Here is a 25,975-nt window from a genome sequence, read left to right as displayed (position 1 = left end):
AAAAGCGCAAATGTGAGCCGTGCCCCTCGCTGCTGTGACTGCAGCTGGGGGCAGCGCGGGCTCCAGAGCCGCTGCAGGGTAACGGGGGTGGGAGAGCTGGGCTTGTACACCGGGAATCACCCAGCTCCACCCTGCTTCCACGTCTGCTGACCGCAGTGGATCGCACTCCGAGCTCTGTGCAGCTCCTCAAGCGCCGAAGGGAGCTGCTGCGAGCCAGACAAGCGTGGCACGGAGCGCCAGCAGACGCTGCCCTCGGCAAGAGCTCACCCACGGCCTTCACCTCACGGCCGGGGCCGCTCCCTGGAGCTCCGCAGGGAGCTCGCTGCCGGGGGATGCGCTGGGGCACTTGTCCACACGCTGCCCCATCCAGCCCTGGCAGGGAGCTCCTCGCTGCCCTCCAGCACCAGCACCCGCCCCTGGCTGCCTGCAGGGAGGCTTCTCCGTCCTTGTGCACCCGCAAAAGGCCCGGCGCAATCCTGCCGAGCAAGGCACAAGTTAACGACCTCACGAGCTAAAAAACAGGAGTCGGTGTGACAGCTTGATAAAATGTATCCCAGAAGCTGCAGAAAGCCTATTGATCAAGATTAGTGCCCATTTCAGAAACTGAATCAACAGCAGTAAATCACGGTTCATTCCTTCCAAATCACCATGTCTTGTCATTACAGCTCCTGCTGTAGTGATTGTTTGCAACATGAAGAAGTCGAGGTTATTTCATATCTCACCACTAACACACACAATTTGTGATGCAAACAGTCCACCTGTATATTTTTCCCCAGGCAAAAATTTGAAACAGGTTCATAATGCTGGGGCACCCCTGTGCCACGGGCTGCAGAGCTATGGCTCCCAGGGGAAAGAGGAGCATCCCTCCTGGTGGCAGTGGGAACGCTCAGAGAAGCAGTTTTCATGCTGGCAGAGTACCAGTGCACCGAATGCAGAGAGGTGTTTGTTAAGGGTCTTATTTTAGAAGGTTTTGCTTGCAGTAAATCTGCCTTTACAGTCCATTTGCTTTTTAATTTCTTGAACTCTTGCATATTTTTAGAAGTCTGCTTTCTTCAGTTGGATTTACTGCAGTTATTTTTTTTAACGTATGTAGATGACTACTTTTCATGCTGGCCCTATTTTCCTTCAGTTTAATGGCTCAGCAAAAAACAGCATTATGTAAATGAGAAACTGGCCATTCTTGTTCAAGGTCACAAACACAGATGATTATAACCTTACCTGCTTCTTAAAGTAATAAAAGAGAGTGAAAACTAGATGTAAGCCTGCAATTTTTTCCCTCTTCAGGAAAATATAATGTACAATAATGGGGTCTATGTGATAAGGATTTTTTTTTTTTTAATAGTAGAATATAAATTTTAGCTCAATATAGGAAGAGTCTGTTCTGCATTCCCAGACATTGCTCCGCACAGCAGTGTTATGGCAAGGGCTTGCACAAAACCCTTGCAGGAGAGGCTGTTTCAAGAAACCGAAGTCACTCATTCAAAACAGACCACACTATTTCGCAGGTGTGTAAGGCAGCAGCTCAGAAAAGCTGTGTCTAACCACCTCTACTTCTCCTTAGAAGGCAGGTTTACAAGTTGTGCTACACAAGGTCAAAGGTACCATCATCTCTGCCGTGCAGAGGTAGTTAGGACGCAGAACACGCTCCAGTGCACCCTGAGGAGCAGTGCACTGATAGCTGAGGCTGGAGCAAAGCTGCAGCCTGACTGCACCAGCTCAAAACACCACAGCTACAGGCAGCATGATTACTAAAAAAAAACCCAAATAAAACAACACCACACCCTACCTCCTCCCAAACAAACCCGCAAACCAAACCAACAAAAAAGCAGGGAAAAACCCCAATGGCTGCAGCATGACCAGCACTACCTACATTTCACACTCTGCAGCCCAGCTAGTGCTCTGGCAGGAGAGACAACACCCCATACCTGCACAGCCCTGAATGCATTCACACAACCCCATGTTAACCCTTCTGCGCTACCCCAGGCAGGGAATGTTTTCCTCTCAGCAGGGGCTGCTCTGCAGAGCACCTGGAGTATTCTCTGCTCCCTCCCTTCGATCTGCTCCAAGCAAGATACTGGCAATTCTTCAGGTATGTGTGTTTGGAGTGACAACACAAAATGCTACAGATTCCTCCTGCCTGCACTGACACTGGGCGTACTTGCTTATCAATGATGTGGTCTGAGGCATCTCACTACCGAACTTCAGTCCTCACATGGGGTCACTGGGGCCCAGTCTTACCCCTCTTTTTTTTTTTTTTTTAATTTGTTTTTACCAAGAATAACAAATGTATTTTTATAAAAGTTAAAAGGGGAAAGGGAAAATTCCAGTGCAGAGTAATCTCTACTTTTATTGACTTTTCACTCCCTCCCTTCGATCTGCTCCAAGCAAGATACTGGCAATTCTTCAGGTATGTGTGTTTGGAGTGACAACACAAAATGCTACAGATTCCTCCTGCCTGCACTGACACTGGGCGTACTTGCTTATCAATGATGTGGTCTGAGGCATCTCACTACCGAACTTCAGTCCTCACATGGGGTCACTGGGGCCCAGTCTTACCCCTCTTTTTTTTTTTTTTTTTAATTTGTTTTTACCAAGAATAACAAATGTATTTTTATAAAAGTTAAAAGGGGAAAGGGAAAATTCCAGTGCAGAGTAATCTCTACTTTTATTGACTTTTCACTCCCTCCCTAGTCACTGTTCTGTTCTCTTTTTCTCTTTCATCCTCTGCGATTCTGATTCTGCCTATACCACATTTTCCAGATAGGTTTCCCATTCCCTCTCTCTTCATTCTCCCCTCTTCTTTCATTTCCATCTATCCTGCTCTACAACTTGAAAAAAGCCCCTGACCTTATCTGCTTCTCTCTTCCTTTTCCCACCCCTTTCAAATCTTTGTTTTACTTTGTAAGTCTCATTGCTCACCCTTTCTTGGTCATCTCCCCCTACCCTCCAGTCTTGAAGACAACTTGCTTGGCTCCCCCTGTGTTTTGGCTTGTATCTCTGCCTTCTTTGGGCTGAAAGCTGGGGAAACAGCAAATCCCCAAGAAGCTAAGCTCATTTGGGCAGGAGAGCTAATTAGCAGAACATTAACTGTACACCTCCCTTTCAGTTCAGGCTTCTTCACCCTGTGCCACGTTGATCTGGTAGCCAGCAATAATTCAAGTAGGGTTGCTTTTTATAAAAGTAAATTCTCAATCTGTAAAATTGTCTGAGAAAAAGGATTTGAGAGAAAAAAGTTCTTCCTGTTTGCATTGTAACAGTAATACTCAAAAGGAGCGGATGTTTACCTATGGATAATGATTTTATTTAATATGACTCCAGCATTATATCGCTGATGTTTAATTTAGGGCCAGAGCTTTAGGATCTACAGAAGCAACCTCTCAACTGCTAATGGTTTGGGCATCTTTAATTATCTTAATACTTTTAAGCATCTGAGTCTCAATATTTTGGTTTTGGTAGTGGCTTTGTTAAATGAAATGCTTCAATATGGGATTTTCCCTGCTAAAAAGTTCTGCCTCTCTTGGGTGGTCAACAAATTCTCTACTTCACCAACTTCAAAGGCATCTGAATAGGATTTTCACCATTTCACTAACCTGCAATGAGATATTCCACAGTATTTTTCAGGCAACAAGATTTCATGAAACCTGTCATTCACTAAGAATTTGCATATCTCTGTATTTCTCAGATTTGTTATTCCCATACTTCAAGCCAGCCTCTTAAATGTTATCCATATTGCAGCCATCCTTGCACACAACAGCCTTCTTCAAAATCACTCCATTCATCTGCATTCCTGCATGTCAGGGATTACCCTGAAGATTTAGTGTATCAGCTGGAATTAAGTCTTGCTTAAAAACCAAACCATTACTTGCTCCACATAACTTTGTGTTGTTTTTTCTGGTTTAGGTTTTTTGTTTGTTTTTGTGGGGGTTTTTAACTCTGAAAAATTTTGGGCTAACTCTGGTCCAAATTAGTCTTTCCAGATGCAGAGAAGTTTTTATTCACCTGCAGATTTCTACTGTCTGGAGAAATGCAGCTTATTTCACAGCTCCCCTCTTTCACTGTTGCTCACGAGACCATGGAAGCCATGGGATGGTGTGACAAGACTAAGAGCAGGGCTGGGCAGGGCTTCAAGGACCCCCACACATCCTGCTTAGGGGGGACAGAAAAACTAAACCAGCCCAGCTGCCCTGCCCCTCAGTGCAGATGTGGCAGCAGAACATCCTTCCTAAGGGTAAGAGGCAGGGCTTGGACTTTGAGGTGTGAGGGGAGGAGACTCAGAGGGTAGATTCCACCAGAGCCTGCCCCCACACTTGCAAATCTCAGCAAAGATGTCCCTCGGGCACCCAGCATGAAAAGGGACCTTTTCTTTGACCTGAAACTGTCTCCCCATTGTATTTTGAGCCCCTAGATTTTCAATATTTCACTGCCATGTGTACCAGTGCAGAAGAGAACATCTGCAGCCTCCCAGGATTAATGTGCAAGGTCCACCAGATCTGGTTTCATGACAAGCTGATCAAATGAAAGAAAGGGTTGATTCCTGAAGAAACTTTTAAACAACATTTTTCATAGGAATAAAAAGAGAGAATTATTGTAGCAAGGGGAAAGGAGGAAGCATTGTTGCAAGCAATGAGGAACTCCTGAAATACTGGGAAATCTTCCTGTATGCTGTGCTGTGTAAAGTCACTGACTCCCCATCACTAAGAATGAATTTATTTAAACATGTGGAGGAGGCTGCTGGAAAAACTTGACTGAGACACAATATGCAGGGTTGTGGCACCCTGCCACAGCTGGCTGGCATAAGACTGGGAATAAGAACAAGGGATCCCCAAGTACTTCCAAGCTAATATTTGACATGCCAAGCTTTGAGAACAAAATGATGTCTTCTAGCACGCCAGCATGGAGTGTGCTGCCAGACAGGAATAGACTCTTAACATCTTATCCAATGGGATCTGCCAGTTCCTCTCGATTAGAGTGCAGGCTGAAGGAAATTCAGGGGGATGAATGACAGTTCAGTAGGAAAGGACTGACTGAACAGTTGTATGTGACTTCACTCATCTGCTTGCAGCGTATCACTTATCATGATGGTATCTAGAAGTCTCCCTGGCAGGGGTCCCAAACACCCATGCATTTGAAATCTTAAAAAAAAAAAAGTATCAGTTAACTAAGGTATTCACTTGCTATCATGTAGAATTAGGTTTTGTTTGGGTTTTTTTCTGGCTTCTTTACCTCACAAAAAGCTACCAAAGTGCTTCTTTTTTTAGGGTAAAACTGAAAGCTGTTGACAGTGGGAAGAAAACAGCGTCCTCCAGGTCATCATTAAAAGACTTGACTTCAGATGTGAATGGAAGAGCTAAATTAAATTGCTGTATAAGTAGAACTCACCTATTCTATATAGTCATGTAATGATGTATATACAATAAAGATAGCATGATTTTTGGGTAATACACTCAACTACAGATAATACATGCTCATCTGGATGAATTAGTGCGCGACCCCTGCTTGGCTCCCTCCCCTGACCACTGCTGCCAAAGTACATAGTGATTAATGTGCCCTTCAGCAAATGAGATCGGCTCTGTCTGATTGTATTAGTTCCTGTTCATTGGAGTAACTGAGCATCAATCACGTTCTAATCAGAGCTCACGTATGTTGATTATTTTTGTGAACAGCCTCACCGTCAGGTTCTATCATAGCCTAGATTAACTTCTTAGTAATGACAAAACTTAATAAAATGTATTTTCACCTAAATAATAAACACACTTTCATTTTTTAACTGAACAATCCTGTCACTACAAATTGTTGTTATAGCTTTGAAGTCTGCAAAAGATAAAATCAATATGTTTAGAACTGCAGTTATTACTGTTACATGCAGAGGGATTAATAATCTAAGTACTGCAACATCTCTTTGGAGTACAACCGTCAATATGCAATTTTTACCTTTAGTAATAGTCCTTTTTTAAAAAATGCATACAAAAAGACTCAAATTAAGTGGCCTTAACGTTCAAATGAACTGTTTTTAAAGAGGCACTGGTACTTAATATTATTTAAATTATGAACCTCCAGTAAAAAATTTCTGGTAACGTATAGCAATACTTGTCATATGCATAAAGCAAGGAGCTCAGAGGAATGAATCAAAAGATGAGCATCAGTTCTGATACATATGACTCCTAAAAAGAAATAACTAAATTAAAGAGAGCCCTTTTCTTTTGTCAAATGTTTCCAGCTCCTCTACTCGAGAGTTTGTTACATTCAAGAGCAGCACATTGTGTTTAGTGACGGGTTTGGTAATTGTGCATGACTAATAATGCCTCAGTGTCTGGGCAGTACAATAAATGAAGCCCTCACAATCTAATGTTCCCACTTAATAATTACTCCCTGCATTGATCTTTCTGATCTGTCAAGTAGGAATGAAAATATTACACTCACTTCAAACCCTGATATTGAAAAAGAATTCCATTACTACCAGGCAACTATCCAGAGAGTGGTCTTACCACACTAATGAGAACCGCAGCAGTTCATCTGGCCAGAGGAGAGAGACTCTAGGCCTGGGAGTAAGTGGCTGCCCATCCTGTAAAATACACTAGGAATTCCCCTCAAGGATAAGCAAAATGGTTTAAAAATACCTAAAAAGTCCTGGATATTTTTCAAAGTTTCTCAGTATCTACATGATTCGAATGCACTGTTGTTCTGTGCCAGACTTAGGCAGGAATCAGCACTGTTTTCCAATAAAGGCTTTACATTTTGTATTGCTAGTGGGGCCAAACTCAAGCTGTAACCACACTGAGAAAACCCTCTGCTAAAACAATCATTCATGCATTGGTTTGGGAGTTCCAGAGAAAAGCCCCAAAACCTGGATCTTCCACTAAACTTTCTGTGAGTCATTCCCAATCTTTAGCCATACCAAAGACACAATAGCTGGGGCCCAAGTTGCAATGACAGCAATCTGGGAAGAATTTTGCTCAGTGTGGTCAAACTATGTAATTTTAAATGGCCAGCAGTTGGTATCACAAGGGATACTCAATGCTAAGTTAATTCTTGTCAAAAAACACATCACTCTGGCATGCAGGCAACAGAGATAATGGAATATATATGTATTTTCATTTGCATAATGAATTATACAAGGAAAAAGTCTCATTTTTTTTAGCAAAGGCATAATCTTCCCATTGGGCAGGTAGAGGAACTGAGCAAAGAAAAGGTGCCCCTTACCCAGCGTACAGCATAATACTTGACCTGCATTTGTGGAACACAGGACTAGAAGAGACTGCTCTGCACTTCCAAGTTCAGACTCATAATTTTAACCCATGTTGTATATAACTGGTTCCACAAATTCCTGAGCACCACCATCAGAACAGTGGGCCTTCCTGTATCTCCACCACTCAGGATGGGAAGACAGCTTGTCACTGTTTGGACAGGTAGGAGCTACCTCTAATTTCCAAGTTATAACTGTTTCCAAGTTATAACCTGTTGACTCTCAACACCCGCTTGATGTTGTGTCATTATCATTCACATTTATTTTAGCTAGATTCTCTTCCTCCCTATGTATATCTCCTTGGTATATTCACTACAAGCAATTAAAATCTTGGCTTCTCTCTTGCTAAGCTGGTGAAAACTAAAGTCCTGGCCTCTCTTCTTTAGAGCAGCTGTCCATCTGCTCGATTACTTCATCCACCTCGGAGATGAGGGACAGGAAATGTGTAAATGCCATTCAAAGCTCTTTGAATAAGAGCCCAACATAATGTCACCACTACTCCTTTCTCTGCTGGACAGCCCAGTCTTGCCCAATCAAGGATCGTATTTGTCTTTCACAGATGTCTCAGACTGCCTGTTTCACAGTCCTTGCCCACTCCAGGGTGGGTAGGCCTGCTTCAACACAATGAGACAGACTGTTTTCCCAAGTGAGAGGCTGAGCTGAAGGAGCAGTTGTAGGCTCAGTGCCAAACTTTTGCCTCTTGGCTCCTAACTGCTGAACCAGGAGTCACTGCATGTCACTCAATACTGGCTCCTGTGCTCTCTTTCACGTGCATTCTGTAGACTGCTAATCCTTTCCAAAGTCACCTAGCATATGAATGTCCCCGGGAGTTGTTTCCAACTGATGAGATGAAGGTTTGTGCTCTTTTTTTTTTTTTTTTAACTAAAATCCTCACCTTGCATTATACTCTTGGATTTTATCCATTTTTATTAACCCAGTCCTCCTGGCTGCTCAGCTCTTCCTGTACCATATTCCTACTCCACAAAGTACTGCCACCATTTGCCAGCATTAGGGCGTTAGCCCACTCCATCCTTGTTCACACTCTCTGACTTGTGCCAGTATTTCTCATTAAAATGTTCAACAAGATATTACATCCAAGATAAAAACAAGAACCTCTCCATCAGTGGATAGGGAAAGGGACTGCTCTGATGGAGGGAGGTATCAGAAGTGTCATTTGGCAGCAGTTTGTAGAGAAGCAGTGGGTGCCTGTGATGGTCCTTCCTCACACCCATTTCCAGTAACTGAATTTCTGAGGCAGCTCATGAGCAAACACAGGATCATGTAAGTTTCCTTAGTGTGTTGGTGGGACTGTGTGAGTTGGATCACTCTTTTTAGCTTTTGCAGCCTATTTATGATTCGGGTGAATACAGACATAATTTGAAGGGTTTTTACCCCTAAGGCATGAGCCAAGGGTATTAAGGCATACATCATGTCTAAGGCAGTCAGAGACACAACTGCACAAACATCCAAACATCTTCTTTCAACCCAAACACCGGCGTGTGATTCTGTACACTGATGTGGAAAATAGCCATATGGGAGGTCTTCTGCTAAATGAGGACAGTGATGGACAGAAGGGTGGACTGATTACCTGTCTGATCCATTCCATGCACATTCAAACTTGTCAAAGATGCAGTCATTTTCATAGAGGGAACATAACTTGCTTCTAAGATAATCATGGACCTGTTTTAAAGAAAATAACTGTTATTCTTGAAATCAAAGAAAATATAAAACTCCACAACCAGCCCTTCACTTTCTGCGTTATCTTGCACGTTCACTTTCAAAATATGCTGCGTAGGTTGGTAGCTCTGCAGAAGATACTGTGTTTAAACTCCAAAGAAGCTAACTGTACTTTCCCACAGCCCAGTTAACCAGGTGCTACAGCATTACTGTTGCAGCAAGGCACGAAACCTGCTTCCCTCAGCAGGCTGCAGACCACCCCTCTTCAACATATTTGTTTCCTGCTTGGGTGATTTTCTCAGTGCTAGCCTAATTCCCAGAGACATTTCACCAGCTGATACCCTAGAAGGGCTGATTAATGTGCAAGAAATCTAATTTAAATAGTAACAAAAATGCCATATTCCAAGATAAGTGGACTCTCACTTATGGCAGAAAGAACTTGGCTCTATTAAAAGAACATTTATGGTATTACATTTATTTTTGTAAGGTATTTTAGAAGCCAAATACAGGTTGTAGTTGCACAGGCTGCAAATAAGAAGACTAATTTAGCCCAAGGATTTCTCCAATTTGGCTCAGAATTAAAAACAACATTGCAAATTCTCACTTACTAACTAGAAAAGTGGGACTACCCAGCGGAAGATCTCTCTCCTCTACGCCACACATCTCTGCTGAATGAGGATTATCATAAAGAGATCTCATGCACACTGTTTCAGTCTTTTGCTTAATTTGATTATTTTTTCTTCCGGATGATTTGGTTTATTCCATAAGGAAATAATAAGGTAGCAAATCCCTGCCTAGATAAATTCACTAATGCACTCCCACTTTTGATATTTTCTTCTAGCTATTGGACAAAGTGTAAAACAAAGATGTGTAGGTGACCTCCTGGAGAAACATCAGTCCAAAAACCATGGGGTATAATTTAGCTCTGCCACGCTGAGGTTACAGCTTTTTGTAAGTCCAGTGAAATTGTTCCTGCTGATGGATGCTCAGCATCCTCCTCTGACCTGAGGACACAAACACGTCTTCTGGTAAAACAACTTCTGTCAAGACCAGATGAGAGACAATGACCATTCACTTGGATTTTCTTTAAACTGACCCATTTTTGATAGTCGAATTGTACAGTATCCAAAGAATACTTTCAATGTAAGATTATTAAGGATTACAAATTTTAGTTATGGATCAATTTTCATTAATAAGTAAACACTGAACTGTTCATTACAGATAATGTCTTACACAGCAATTAACTGGTAAATGGCAGATAGAACATTCCACAATTAAATGCATTTACCATCACAGTGAGCAATAGGTCAGGACACTTTTACTATTGATGCAGTTTCCTACACTCTCTGTAATTAAATCCTTTCCTTTTCTCTTTACTTAAAACCTTTTAATGTTAGCAGTGTAATTTGTTACAGAACTGGAATTCTTTCTTTCGTCATGTTTGTGAGCTCCCAATACTTGGAAGAAATAGAAAGGTTGGGTAAGGCAGAAGGAAGTAGATACCATTTGCCTCCCTAAATGTCATTTCTAGGTCTTTCTCTTGTTACCATTTCCAGCAGCCATCTGTCATGACCACTGTCATGTACACACCCTTTCCAAAGTGTGTCCAAGTCCACAGCTTGGAGCTGTGGCTTTCTATCAGCTTTGTCAAAAAGGATTTTGCAATTCCTCTCTCAGATGTCTTACCTTGTCAAGACTGTCAGACTTACCCTACTGCCTTGGACAACCACTTTGTTCTTTATGTGAATCTTTTTTGATTACTGCATTTGAGCACATTCAGACCCCCAGAGAGACTGAAAAACTAACCAGAAGAAACATTTCCACTGTTTGCATATTCATATGCCTCCACCAACTGAGGGTAAAATCAGATTTGCCTTGTCTGTTACATCTTGTTCTTACCACATATCAATAGTACTTGAAAGCAAACCAAATTCATTCCTCACTAATTACCAAGGACTGTTTTTTCACTGCAGTGTTTTAGGACTTGACCCTCACGGAATTATCTAGCAATTCTGTGCTCCAAACTAACATAGCAACATGGTTATGCAGGGACCTGTTTTATTGGGACTGGATAGACACAGCCAGGAATTGCACTGGTAAGTGACACCAAATCCCTGTGCTACAGACCCTGCCTAAAGTGCATCAAGCTATTCCCAGCTATCAATGTGCTCATCTTGCTGCTCCTGAGGCTCTGCCGGGGTAATTCACCTGGCAGCATCAGGAGAATAACCTGTTAGGCAGGGCTGCCTTGCAGCATTTGAGGACTGGCCATTCCACTGTTCTGCTCTTTTAGCGCTGTCCAGTGACCATACTCTGCCCTTTTGTGTGAAACAAACAGGAGAAAATCGTTTTGAGACATTGTCAGCAGATAATGTGTTCAGCAGGGCTGCAAGAGCTGCTCTATGCAATAGCATTCCCTGAGCCACAGCAATGACACAAAAAAGAACCTGTATGAGGAATTCCTTTTTGTTCGTCGGGTTTTTAATATTAAAATTGTAAGCTGATAATGAAGTCGTACAGTTACGGACTCTGCTCTTTATTACAACTCTGTGTGAAATCTCCTGTTGTGACCCTCACTACTGCAGCTAGGTAATATATGTGCCTACCATGCAGTGGATGAAATTCAATCTTTTAATGAATTTTAATCTTTTAATGATGTATTGTCATCATAATTATGTGGATAAATAACTGAAAATGTTAGGTTTATTTGTTGCCTTTCAATGATTTACCCCAAAAAAACCTTTTGAGAAACTGCCAAGTTTCTATATTAGATTTAGGTTTGCGAGAGAGATATCTCTGAGACAAATTATTTAAGAAAGTAATTTAAACCATTTTTTCTTGGGACAGAATTCTTTACTATGCAGCTTAAAAACATGAAAGGTTCTCAGAGCAGTTGGATCACATGAATCCTATGGAATCCTGTGGTATTGGCTTCCCAAGGCTTCTAGTTCCAGATTCTCCTTTAGTCTACTACAGTGCCCAGCAACACATCTATATATTCTTTACAAGGCACTGGATAAATATTTGAAAATGAAAGGCAGTCCAAAGATTTAAGAATACTGTTATATTTTGCTATATTTTTAAGATATTATATAAGGGGTTTTGTTGTTGTGGATCTTGGGTTTTTTTCCTATAAACTTCTGACTGCAATTATCAGTACTAATTTTTCCCCATCTCAGCATGAAGTAATATAACTTTTTAATTTGCCCTACTGTGGGGTTCCAGACTGATTTAAAAGTGGCCAGCTTGTTTCACAGCTGCCTAAATGAGGAAATAAAAGCAGGTGTCAAAATCAAGACAAACAGGTTGGCTTGACCAGCTATTGCTCCCCAGGGACAAGGCTGCGTACTAAATTAGCATAGGTATAAAGTAATTTATTACCTAAGTTCCAGAAACCGAGATTCTATTCTGTTACATAAACCAGAGTCTCGCCCTTACCCTCCTACTCCATTTTCACAGCATATCAACATTTCCAACACATTCAGCATTTAAAGCACTGCCATTTTAAGAGCAAACCCAATTCTGTAGTCTTAAAGGTAAACAGGCTCAGACATTCCAATATTAGTACATTTAGCAGTGAACACTATCCACTGAAATGTAACGGATGCATCGAAAAACACTGGGGCCCACTCTGTCTGCTAAATGCTAGCTAAAAACATACTGGGAAAATTCATTGGTTTTGACAAGAAATGCTACCAAATTCTCATCTTGGTTTTTTAAAACCAATCTTATTTATAGTTACTGTGCACTACTGTACCCCACCTGTCATTATTTAGACACAGAAAACAAGGGACTCATCCGGCACTGTCATAGGATTGTCTCTCAGGAAGCAGCACAAGTCAGATGAATGGCATTTTTCCTACTTTGCATACACTGTTTTTAATGTAAATTAACATTTTTTTCCTTACTGCGTTTTCATAACAAGCAGTTTCTGTGTCACAGACATATTCTCCTTCTTCAAGCCAGAGTCAAAAAATGTAAGCTCAGCCCTCTACTGCCAAATATAACAGATGTCAGAGTACAAACTTAGCGCTGGCTGGAGCCACTGGCATTTTGTCTGGATAATATCTCAATGAATTCAGGCAACCAGATGTGTCTGGCATTTGTGAGCTGCTGTGTCAGTGGCGATGCCAGGGTTTAACATGGAGCACTTCTAGAACTAGGCACAAGGGAGAAACACACAGATCAAGTTGTAAAAAGTAGTTCTGAAATGACAAAGGTGTAAACTCTCAGCAGTCCCACCAGGACCAGAGTGCTAAGCAACACACAAAATCTTTTCCTCAGCTTATTTTAAATGTTAATAGTAAAATACATCATTTGAAAGCAGATACCAAAGTGAAGAGATGATTTCTCTTGTTAGAATAAACGTTTCTTTCAAGAGCCCAATCCAAAGGGAGTGCTACCTTGACTCCCCAGGCTTTACACCACCTTACTAATGCTGCAATTGCCCTTTTCCTGCTATAAGGTTGCCGTTGGGAGGATTTTAACCACCTTGATTAATTCTCTTCACTTGCTGCTTCCCAGATAAAGTTATGAGAAGTTTACAGAAACATGCGGTTTTTTGGACACTGAGATCCTTTTATAATGTTGCATTTTAAGATGTAGCAGATTCCTACCTGGTACGTTTCTACAGGCTTTGTTTCCATGTTCAGATCCCAAACCTTGACAGTGAGGTAATCTCTTGTAAGCATGTATCTACCACTGTGACTGAATTTGACATCTGACACTGAAGAGATAATTTCTGAAAAAAATGATCTGTTACTGGGGTCTTCTGGTTCTTCATAAACTGTTCAAAGAAAAAGAAGCAAGAGACAGAGATTAGGACAGTATTAAAAAGTGCTCTGTTGTACAATCTGAAGTGTGCACTTCTTGTGAAACATGTAATTCAATCTACCAAGGAACATGATATAGAATTAATTGTATATCCAGTGCTTAATTTATTCTTTTAACTTTATATAACAAATACAAACTGTAAGATTTAAATATTACAATAATTAATGTTATAGCTATAGACTCAAAGCATGACTTTGGGAAATTAGGCAAATACCCTGCTTAGTTGATAACAGATACCCATAGCAGGGTATTTTACACCTTCATCCTTTCTGGGATCTGCATACCATTTCCCAACATTACCAAAATCCGGGTGTCCCTGTCACATGAGAGGTGTGCCCATGTGGTGTCACAACAGCCCTGGCATCCCTGGCTGAGGTGGTTACTCAAAGCCTGCCCTGCTTGCCAGAACCAGCTGGCCTGGCTGCAGGCTACTCACTGGTCATGTCTGAAGGCATCCAAGACTAAGGACAAGAATTTTAAAAAGCAACTGTAAATTGCAATTACCTCTTCCTGAGAGGTGGGCATAAAATAGACAGGGGTTTACCATGTGGATGCGTGAACTACGTAGTTGGTGTGCAATTGCTGACAGTTCTGGAAAGCACTGAACTCCCTGATGTGACGGCCAGCAGTTCTGTGCGATGTGACAAGGCAGCAGGTCATGAAACATTGCTTACACAGGTTGATACATGAAAATCCAGCTCTTGCAGCTATAAGATTGGTCATCCCTGTTCAACTGCACATAAGAATGATACTGGATGACTCTACCCCTACCTTAGGGGTGCCTAGAGCAATTCTGTTGTCTTTCTTGGTAACTGTGGTCCAACTGACCTCTGTGGTGAACTCCAGTAAAAAGCCAGGCTTTCAGGGTCTTTTAACTCTCACAAAATTGTAGGGTTTGCGGACATATTCCTAGAATATTCTTTGAAAATTGGCAATTTAGAGAATTTCATTTTCAAGTTTCAAAAGCAGGTGCAGAAAAGCTATGTGATAAAACATGAAAGCATGCTGAAAGAAGGAAAACTTTTTACTGTCGGTCAAAATGAAGTTTTTTGTATAGTCCACTGGAACATTTCTCTCTCAATTATTTCATCCACGACTATGATTCAGACTGTTGGAAGCTACAAGGTTAGTTTCCATTAGGTGAAATAATGTTCTGCTGAAAGTTAAGGGTGAGTAGGTGGTGAAGTATGTGGGGTAATGCAAAAAATTATGGGCAATTTTCTTTGGGGGTGGGCAGTGGAATGCAGCCAGGTGTGCACATGAGAATAAGGTCTATATTTAAACAGGCACCACACATCTGAATGGTAATGAACTACTTCAAAAAGAGCAAAAAACTTTTCAGATAGACTGTAAATGAACAACTTTAAATAGCTCTTCAAAATTTTGCCTAGACATTCTGCAAAGCAGGTATTTTGTAATTATCCTGTCAGATTTTCAAGAGAAGTCTGATGAGCACAAAGCAATTATCATTTCTCATACCTCTTCCCTTTAATCTGTCCAAACTATAGACTTGGCTGGCAGGATTTTCATCCTCCTAATTATGATGTGAAGCTGCTATTAAAACCATGAAAGAAAAAAACAAAACCCACTCTAACTGATCAACTGGGGGTGTTTAGCCTGGAGAAAAGGAGACTCAGAGGTGACCTTTTCACACTCTACAACTCCCTGAAGGGTGGCTGTGGTCAGCTGGGGGTTGGTCTCTTTCTCCAGGCAACAACAGACAGAACAAGAGGACACAGTCTCAAGCTGTGACAAGGGAGATATAGGCTGGATATTAGGAAAAAGTTTTTCACTGAAAGAGTGATAAAGCACTGGAATGGCTTGCCTGGGGAGGTGGTGGAGTCACTATCCCTAGAAGTGTTTAAAAAAAGACTGGATGTGGCACTTGGTGTCATGGTCTAGTTGAGGTATTAGAGATGGGTTGGACTCGATGATCGTGAAGGTCTCTTCCAACCTAAAAATTCTGTGATTCTGTGATACACCTTCATTTATAGCTTAGATACATTTTCTTGGCTCTTTGTGGCTCATCCAACTCTCAGGGATTAGGAGTGATATTTGTACCTGAATATTCTGCATCTTGTTAATTAATTAGATTAAACCATTTCATTCTTTATCTGCCCTATTTATTGCTTTTCTATGCTTACTGTATTAGGTATGAGAAAGAGATTAATTAACTGTGGAACTAACAGTGGCATGAAAGTCTCATATCACTACAGAAAGAAAGATAGCAGTAGAAATTTTAGTAGCAGCAATTCTTTGGAGATAGTTCCTCTAGTCAGCATAACCAACAAAGGAAATTTGTTATAGGAAATTAAGGAGCAGCTCCCAGTGAAAAGAAGAGAAAGCTTAGCAACTACCAGCATCTGCCTGAGCAACCAGCACAGGGCACCAGCCTCAGGATATGAAGGTGAGAGAATGTTCTTGGGACTTGGCTGTTTCTGGTTTAGCATTACCATAAGGTCATTCACATACTGCAAAAATGCAGAATCTTTGTTCAGTTTGCCAAATACAGGTGGAGGAATTGGAGACAGAACAGCAGTGAAGAAACAGCTATCGCCTTGTGACTTGGACTTCAGGCAAGCAATTCAAATTCACTCTGACCTGTCCAAGCTGATAGGAAAAAAACATGGGTCTAGCCCACGGTATCCAAAACACATTTTCTGTTTATTACTGTAAAGACTTGTCTTTTGGAGGCTGCTCTTTCAGTACCTGAAAAACAAGATTTCAAATCTAGCTTACTGCTCTGTATCTAAATCTCTTGTTAGAGCTGAACTTAACTGACATTTGATTACAGATTCTGTTATATTCTTTAATTAATTTCATAATTAATTTCTTAATAACAAACACTTGCCATATAAAAGGGTATTTAACTTTCATTAAATCAAAAACTATTGTTCTTAATTATGCTAATTAACAATGCTAATTACATGAAAGAAACAAAGTCACCTGTCTAGCTACCTAATGAACATAGGAATCACAAATTACATGATGGGCTGAGTTCTCATGTGACACTTGCTCAGACTTAAATGTGACTTTTATGACAGGACTCTGGCACAGAGAAATATCACGGGTTTACAGAGGAAAGCAGAGCAGATCTCTAAGTACAGCCAGTGTTTAAAGAGTGTTTAAAGAGGAGCCTGTCAGGAAGACATTGTTCCTGCCCCTTATGCCACCAGCAGATACATGGGTAAACTGGGAAGTCTGCTTAGAGAAATAAAAATGCTGAATTCCTTTCTGAACAGCTTCCTGTTCACAAGTTAAAACCCACAGCTCCTCATAGAAGTCCAGACTTTGTAGAGAAGGATGGGTTTGTTAAAAGATTCTTGCCAGAGTGCTGTTTTCCTGAATCGTGAAGAAAATCTGTAGCATGAAAATATGCTGCTTTTTTCTTAAAAGGAAGGGCCATCTGCTGAAAACAAAACTCTTATCCCTCATAAAAAATATTCTTATTTCCTTGTGAATTTCTCTGATCTAATACAGAATGAAGACCTTCCTTTTTCAGTGGATAGGAAAGGCATCTCTAACGTTTGCCTTTATCATGTAGAAATATACGCAGATACCTAAAGTTAAAAAATAAAACAGCAAGAGTGGGTGGAAAGGCCCACATCACAGCTTCTGTCCCAGACACTGGCCAAAAGAAAGCAGATGCCTGGGGCAGTAGCCAAAAGAAGTGTGGTGCACTAACATCTTGTGGCTGTCATCTGCACTCTGCAGGTCACAGGTGCTGTCACCTCCATTTCCCATTAATAGGGGCTTGATTCCACACACTTCAAACTGCTATTTATTGGAAAAGACACATCCAATACAGAAAAAATAAATCCAACCCAAAGTAATTTTCATGTTCAATTTTAAACAAGTAGCCGGGCAGAGCTTTAATCATCGCAGTGTGCGAATTCTGACATATGTGAACTTTAAAAAATATTAAAAAGAATGCTAAAATTGTCTTATATGGTGGGTGCAGTGTCACAATCTGATATAGTATATAAAATCCTGTGTTCCTCCTGAAATCATCACAGGAGGGAATACTTGAAGATGAACAGAAATCTGCTCCACAGATTTTGTAAGAAATTCCATCAGTCATAGGATAAAATTATAAAAAGCTTTAAAGACTCATTCCCTCTAGCAGAAAAAAGCACTGCTCTCTTTCCACTTATGAACAATTAATAACTTTTTAAAACATTTTTTTAAAGAGGACACTGTTTATAGTTTGTATCTTGTCCTGAAAACTTCTGATTTTATAGCATTTGTTCTTACTTAGACGTAAATAATTGGAAATCCTGCACCATGAAATATATTTCTCCCTCCCTTCAAAGACAGCTAGTGGATATAGAAAATAATCCAGGTCCTGTTTAAGGGTCACAGCTACAAAGGGATGAAAGCAGCTTTAGCAACAGTGGAAAAAGAGGCAGCGTGGTTACTGAGAGGGAGATGACCGTGGAGACCAGGGCAAACGAAGCTGGTTGAACATGATGGGGAAAACAATTTTTCATTTTTGTTATATAAGCAAGTAAACATTCTGCAGCTCAACTGAATTAAGAACTTATAAACAGATAAACCTCTGGGTTTCATTAGTACACAAACAATAGGTGAATTTCAACTGGACCTGGAAATACCAGTGGTGGATCAGGTAATCCCTCACAGGGCTTTAATTTTATAAACACTGAAAATGGGTTCAGTCCCAGGCTAAATAATTTATCATTTAAACTAAGTCCCCATTTAATTCCAGATCCCAAATGAAAATGGCTGCAATACCTGAATAGAACGTATTGGAAAACAGTACTTTGAAGTGTGTGGGATTTCAGTGGTCTTGAGAGACTAGCCACAGGAACAAAAGGAGAAAAAAACAATATATTTTCCTAATAGATGATAAATAAAAAATTTTAACCAAAATAACAAATTATTTAACCATACTCTAATAATTTTAGATGGAAAATTAGCGCTATTCCTGGGTCAGCTGTGCTCTGTCACATATATCCCATCATTTAGCTTAAAAAACCTAAACTAAATTTCATTTTAACTTCTATGAAAATACTAATATTCTTTTTTTTTTTTTTAAGTACATGACACTTGTTACTAATGTTCAACACAGAAAGCACCTTTTTTTTTTTTTTTTTTTTTTTTTTTTTTTTTTTTTTTTTTGTGCTGTTTAATTCAAGAAATGCTACATCTTGAGCTAAGCATAATTCTGGGCTTATCTCTAATGTGGTAAAAATCTTAAGAAGACATAAAAATGGGCAATAAAAATGACCAGAAGTACCAAATGACTTCTATGCAAGGAACAGCTCAATAGCCTGAGGTCTCTCAACCTAGGAAACTGAGTGGGTCATGATTAGGAGTGGCATAGAAAGGACGAATAGGGAATGACAGTTCACTTTGTACACTGTCTCTTCCAATCCACAAGTAGGGTCCCCACATGAAACTAGGACAGGGTAAGCAGAGAGAAGATGGTCCTTCATACTATACCTAACTAAGCTACTAAAGACTTTACTGAAAGATATTGTGAATGGTAAAAAATACACACAGGTCCAAAAGTAACTGCACAACCTCAAGGAAAGAAAAAAAAAAACCACACATCCATTTCAGTATTGTTGAATGCAGTAAGTTCACTTCCACTAAGGTCTCTGAACCTCAAGTTTCCAGCTGCAAATTGCAGAGAGTAAAGACTATGCACTTGGTGTGCTTTTACATTTCCTGTTGATGTAGCTACTGCCAACCAGAGCCCAAACACGGGGCTAGAAGGACTTCTGGTCTGCCCAGGCATGGTCGTTCTTATGCACTGTTTAAAATCTATTTTAGGATTTAATACAAAAGAGTCCTTGAGTTCATGCTAAGTGAATCAAACCCAGCTCCAAGCTGCCATTGAAATCCATGATCTCTTTATACCTTTTAGCTTCATTATTCATGATAATAATTTGATTTGCCATTATTATTTACTCTACCTTTCACTATCTCTAAATGCTTTATTGTTTTGTATTAAGCCAATACATTCATCTCCCTTGGAAATTCTCTTTCAATAACAGAATATTCTGCTAATGTGACAATCTTGCCTTCTTGGTCTATATTGATTAATATGGTTATACATGAGAGGGAGTTTTTGAATCTGCTTTCATAAACAATCTAAAATACAATTATTTTGTGAGACACATTTGTTTAACATTTTACATTACTATAGCCTGTAGCTGTTTATTCTGCTTTAAACTAAAATCAAGTATCTTTTTATATTTCAATTTTCTACTTGCTTTTATATAATTCAGAGGGCACCTCTTTGTGCCCTGGTCATTTACACATCTCATTTTCCTTCTTTTACTCAAAGCAAATTCCTGACCTTACCTCCATGCCACAAGGCTGAAATTTCACCTACCATACAGCATTCCTTTACCCAATGACCCAGTATTAAAACTAGCCTTCTCATCAATACCTCTGGAGAGCATGGCTTTTAAAAGTGGAGCCTCAAATCAATATTTAAGAATCTGTTTTACCATCTGCACTGAGTTGCTGCAGCTTGTCACAAACCACAAGGGAGGGTGCATTAGTGCTGAAAGGCAAAGCCAGATCAATAGCTAAAGATCAGTGGGTGGGAGCTTCACTACAGAGTTGCTTAGATTAATATAACTTTGCCAGTGAGTTTGTTAATAAAGAGAAATGGTGCTAAAGAGAGAAAAGGAACTGAAAACACACAAAGCCAATCTAGAAGATCAAGCCTCTTTAAAGCTCGGTCTCACAAAGACTTATGTGCATGTTTAATGCCACATGTTGTGAGCAATCCCAAGGAGTTAATGGGACATAAAACTACTACTGCTCTGCAGCCAAAATGATGTGTAAGTCTTTCTGATCTTGATATATAAGATTGGTGATAAGTGGGTTTTTTCTCCCCCAGTGAAATAAGATCTTGAAAGCTGGTTTCATGAGACATTAAAAAGCAGTATTTGTTGCTATTAAAAAAATTAAGCAAACAAGACAGGAATTTTAATAGACTGAATAATTAAATCAATCTTACAGCAATTATTTGCTTTATCTCTGTGTGGCTGGGGGAGAGGGGTTAATGAAACACCTCTTCAATCATAAATCATTTACCATTGCTTCAGGCTTTTCTCTTTCCTCCTATTTGATAGCTAGAAGTATATAAATGGCGATTTTTCTTCCTCAGATTTATTTTTAACATATCTTGCACAACTGGAGGAAACACTATATATACATAATTGTATTTCTGTAGAAACATCTTTGAATTTTCATTAGCCACGTTTTAAATGTCTTTATTATACATTCATCCAAACTGAGCAGAATGAAAGCTCTGGAGCCCATGCTAAACGCAATCTGTCACCAAATTTCAGTGGGATTCCTGCACAAGGAAGGAGCCGTTCCAGGATCTAGTTTAGCATGCATGAAATTGTAGTAACAGACCTTTAGTGACAGTCATAATTACAAAATTGTCAGGATACAGGCGCATTTCTTCATTGGGGATATAAAATCAGCAATGCATATATGCCTTTGTAGTGTATGCTTAAAAATAAATCCAGAATTAGGATAAGGAGAACAAGCCTTCATAAAGCACAGGGTCAAATAATTTCAGAAGCTTAGATAAGTTTCACTCCTGTCACATGAAACCTTGCAGATTTTGCCTGAAGTGGACATCACTTTGACAGGGCCCTCTCTGTGCCTAAAGGAAGAGTGGTGAATGTCTCTCTTTCTCAGATGATAACCTGACATGAGACCAGATGCAGAAATAAAAAGCGTGTTTTAGATGTAATGCTCACACAGAAGAAAAACAAGTTCTCTTTTTCAGTCAGACAATAAGCATCACTCATTTGGAAAGGTCAATGTTAATTAGCAAATCCAGCAGGGCTAGTCTGTCACAGGCTTTTTTGTGCATCTGGTTGTTCTCTGTTGCAAATGAAAGATAATCCATATTCAGTCAGAGGTGTGAAAGGTGTCCTGTCTCTGAAATTCCAACCTGCTTTAAACAACTGGTAAATATAATAAATTTAATTTTTAAAATCCAACATGCTTAAGTAGATTATCCTTGATTTGCGCCTTGGCTGCTTCCATGATTCTAAATTCTTTAAAATCAAACATAATCTCAAAAAAAACCAGCAGATAACCCAACTGAGTTACATGCCTGACTGACAGGACAGTGTCATTTATCCTTGGGGAAAGGCTGGCATTTCTTTCAGGCCTGGATTTCAAATAAAAATGTGGAACAGGACTCTCAGTGGAAAAACCACTCCCCTCATCTTTGGGTGGCATCTCTGAGTCACAAACCAAACCTGGAATTCACCCTGCACTGCTCCCAACACCAGTTTATACTTTTAAGATCCTGACTGTCCAACCCAGGGGGCTGGGATGCACCGGCTGAGATGCTCTGCTCCATGCAGGGAGAGTCCAGGGAAGGCTCTTGGGATTGCCTGTCACCTACAAATGCTTCCTTGGTCTAGGGAGGAGGGCTCTAAAGAGCTCCTGCTACAGACCCAGACAGAGGAGACGAGCTTGAGAAGTCTGTCTGAAGGACAGAAAGCACCAGCTCATGGTGACAGAGGATAATGCTGTATAAACCCAAAATTTGTGGTTTTAAGATCACCGTGCCACACAGAGCAATAAACCTGAAACTGCAGCTCCTCTTTCCTTGAAGTATTTTGCTGTAAACTTTGCACATGGGTAATGGATAATTAGAAATTGGGTTTTAATCTACAAATACATATTAAGAAATGAATACTAAAAAAAACTTAAAGCAACATAAGGAATTTAAATAAATTACTACAGCTTCTGAAGTATGCAATGACTTTAAGATGTTAAGGCTCTTACATGAAATATCAATAGGAGTTATACTCTTGAGTGGCTTAAATTTCCATATTGCATAACTATACAATTTATATTTGCCATTTAATAATTGTTTTAATAATTCTGATTAACTACTGAAAAAACACCTTTTTTTTTTTTTTTTTTTTGGACCTCACATGCTCAAGCTCAGATTTCTTTAGCTGACTGCTTTATTTTATGTTTTGTTGAAACAGCCATATGTACCCATCTAGCCTACAAGCTGTTTGCAAGAATGATATTAACTCCATGCACATTTACGAGGATCTCTGACCATAATATTAGCAATAAAAAAATAAAAACCGAATTAGCAACAACTTGTTAATTGAACAAATGCTGCTGTAAGTGTATTTTTAGTCAGGACGATCTTACTGCAACAGTATCCCTATGCTTGCCTTTCTTGTCACCCTTGCACCAAAATTTATGGAATTTGAGGTGGGGTTAATTCTTTTATTACCTCAATGTTCCTAGCTGCCTGCTCTAACAGTGATACTTTCACTAATTTCTGTATACTGCCTTTTTTCTACACTGCACTGCCATACAGGTGCCTAATGACATCTCAAGGGCAATCTTTGGATGCTTTGACAAGTACACTATTTAGGTGAAAGGTTCCGTATTATTTAAATTAATTCCCTATTTGTTGCTGCTTGAGCCTGACCTTCATAAATGCTTTTAATCTTCCCCTATAACACCTTAGACTGCAAGAACACCTTTCTTAGTCCCACTCTAATATTCTAAACAAGCAGGGATGATCATCTCTTTGGCACTTCCTCTCCAGAACCTTTTTGATGGCATCCTCTCCCACTACTTGCAAAGTCTGATAATAACAGGGAACAGCATTATGTACCTGCTCTATGGTTACACAGTGGTGTTTCCCTGACACACATTTGCAATGGCTACATAAGATTCTTTTGTGATCCTCACTCAGCACTGCACAATCTGTTACAGGGCTGTTATAAAGCAGTTTCAGGTGGTTTATTAGAGACACAACACATTTTATCACAGCTTATCAGTATCTCAATGACCATTTAAAATTCAGCTACTGACCTGATATTCTTTCAAAGCCTTATAAATAGTTTTGGTGGTCTGAGATAATTTTTCTAAGGGACAGATATCCCCATTACAACTCCTCACACAAACTGGCAGCTTGCTATTAAATCTCAGCATAGGCATCCAGGATGAGTACATATGGAAGTAGTCTCATCTTGTCCATTTCAAAGCCATGAGAATTTATAAGGGAAACCTTGTAATGCTGCTGTCACTAATGGCGAAAAAAGAGATTCTGCCACTAAGCTTAGAAAACCAGAAATCTTCAAGACATTATAATTTATTAACATCCTGTGTTGGTTGACTTACACTACAGATTATTAATATGTAATTTATTTTTACAGTATGGCATGGTAATTATTCATGGCACTCTCTAAATCTGTACAAATGAAAGGGCTCTTCCCCCAAGAGCTGCATTGGACTTTATGAGAGCTACAGAGATTTGAATAAATAAAAGGAAACAGAGTAAATGCAAAAGTTCACAACCTATGCTCATTATTCAGGTACTTTTGTTAAGTGTGACATTGTACACAAAAATATGTACATCCACTACAATCTTGGAACAGCATCTGAAATACAGCAGGCAGTGATACCAGACTGTGCTGGGAAAGCAGGGATGCATGGTACAACACGAGGGATTACATGTGGTGTTTTGCTTGAAAAGTGAAGTCAGTTACGGGAAGAGGCTGAAAGACAAGGCAAGCTAGGAGGGCAGGGTACTGATCATGCTTATGCACCAGTTGTAAATTTAGCAACTGTAAAGAGGAATCAGATGCGCAGTCAAGGTACCAGAGAGACAATCATGCAAATAACTTGATTTTGCAGACTGGTTTTTGATATATCCTTTTATGCTGCTATGGGCCATATGTAATTCACACTGCTTGTCTTTGAGAGCTATACTGAAACCACTCCAATCAGCAGTACGTGGGTCTACTCCTTTCAACACTTCGGAAACACTACCATCGCTGTATCACTTTTGTACTGCACACACTCAGATTCTCAATGAGCTTGACTTGACTTCAGTGCAGCAATGCTACATTAAATGACTATTTTCTAACTCATAGATCTGGAAAATGGGGTTTAATCAATGACCATTAGACCTTGCACTCCCTTCTTTCATCCAGCATTGCTGTATTGTGGCTTTAATAAGTTCTGATTGGCATTTGGCATTGAGTTACAGGGGCATGGAGGCCTTATTAGCAGGAAAAAAATGGAAGTATTACAGAACAAAACAATTAAGTGGGACAGGGTAACTCACAGCATTGTGTCAGACTGAGTCATGCTTACATTTCACTTCATGGTATTGAATTCCCCCTACAAGTACAAGGAGATACAGCTAATAAAGATAAAACACTTCTCTGCTTGGGAAGCTGTCCTCCAAGGTTTTTTTTTTATAATTGGACACCACATGCTAAGAGGTTCTGAGCATGTGCATTTCTCCTTGCAGTCAAAAGGCCTAGTCATAGGCTTTTTACTGAATTCCCCTCAGTTTTAAAAATAGCATAGGTATGAAATCTGTGCACACTTATGTGTCATTTAAATCTTCACATGGCCTTTTCCTCCCCTCTTGCCCCTAGTAATGAGATCTGCCCATCTCAAACAGGTTCAAGTAGGCGCTGAATGGCATAAAACCTCATATATGTTCTGGTACTAAAAGGATTTCTCCTGAACGTCCTTCCAATGTTTCAGCATCGCAAAAGAAACTGATGACCCAATTCTGTGAGATGGAGGTGTCCTGGAAGAGCCCTCGTCCTGAAGGTGACTAAAGCAGAGCCACCACAGTTCATTCACGAGGTTCTCAGCAACCACCTGCAGATGCCTTTGTCTGGGCGCTGTCAGCCTTAAAAAATTGGGAACAAACAGGCAGTTTGCACAAAGCAAAGTGCCCAGGCTTGCCAGATTACTGGTGGGAAGAACCTCAGTCTGTCTTCTCTAGACCATAAAGAGCTGATAGTAAGACAATATAAAGATGCACTTTCTTCAACTTTTACTTTGAGAACAACGATAGTCACATATTTTAAAATTTTACTTCCTTCTTCTTATGTACATTTCAGATATGAACTATCATGATTTGGTGGTTCATCTCAAAATTTCACAAGCTACATAAAATCATGTAGGACTGATGACAACTATACCAACACAATTTTCGTTTCTTCCCCTCCTCCGCCCCCCACCCAATTACTTACTGGATTTCCTCTGAGTCTGTTCAGACATAATATTGAAAAAATACACATAGTAAATGCTGGACTACATTTTTAGGAAGGATACTGAGATTTCCTAATCCAGAAAAAAGGACTCAAAATTTGTAAATCAGGTAAAGCAAGTAAGTAGTAAATCAAAATTTATTTGCTGCAGCATTCAGAA

The 25,975-nt window shown here is 40.0% G+C and overlaps 1 protein-coding gene across 8 annotated transcripts in view; it reads right to left on the bottom strand.

Annotated features, from left to right (window-relative positions):
* The window catches only part of PPP2R2C (protein phosphatase 2 regulatory subunit Bgamma), a 204,495-nt gene that overhangs the window by 4,318 nt on the left and 174,202 nt on the right, over window positions 1–25,975 (bottom strand). For all 8 annotated transcript variants that reach the window (XM_040063879.2, XM_040063881.1, XM_040063880.2 and 5 more), the window contains 2 exons: window positions 13,537–13,706; window positions 8,832–8,923 (listed from right to left, as the gene is read on the bottom strand). In XM_040063879.2, the coding sequence (XP_039919813.1) occupies window positions 8,832–8,923; window positions 13,537–13,706 (262 nt within the window). The remainder of the gene's footprint in view (window positions 1–8,831; window positions 8,924–13,536; window positions 13,707–25,975) is intronic.

Source organism: Hirundo rustica, chromosome 5 (assembly GCF_015227805.2).
Source record: "Hirundo rustica isolate bHirRus1 chromosome 5, bHirRus1.pri.v3, whole genome shotgun sequence".
NCBI lineage: Eukaryota > Metazoa > Chordata > Aves > Passeriformes > Hirundinidae > Hirundo > Hirundo rustica.
Note: the sequence above shows the minus strand (reverse complement) of the source record. Positions and strands in the feature narration are given on the sequence as shown.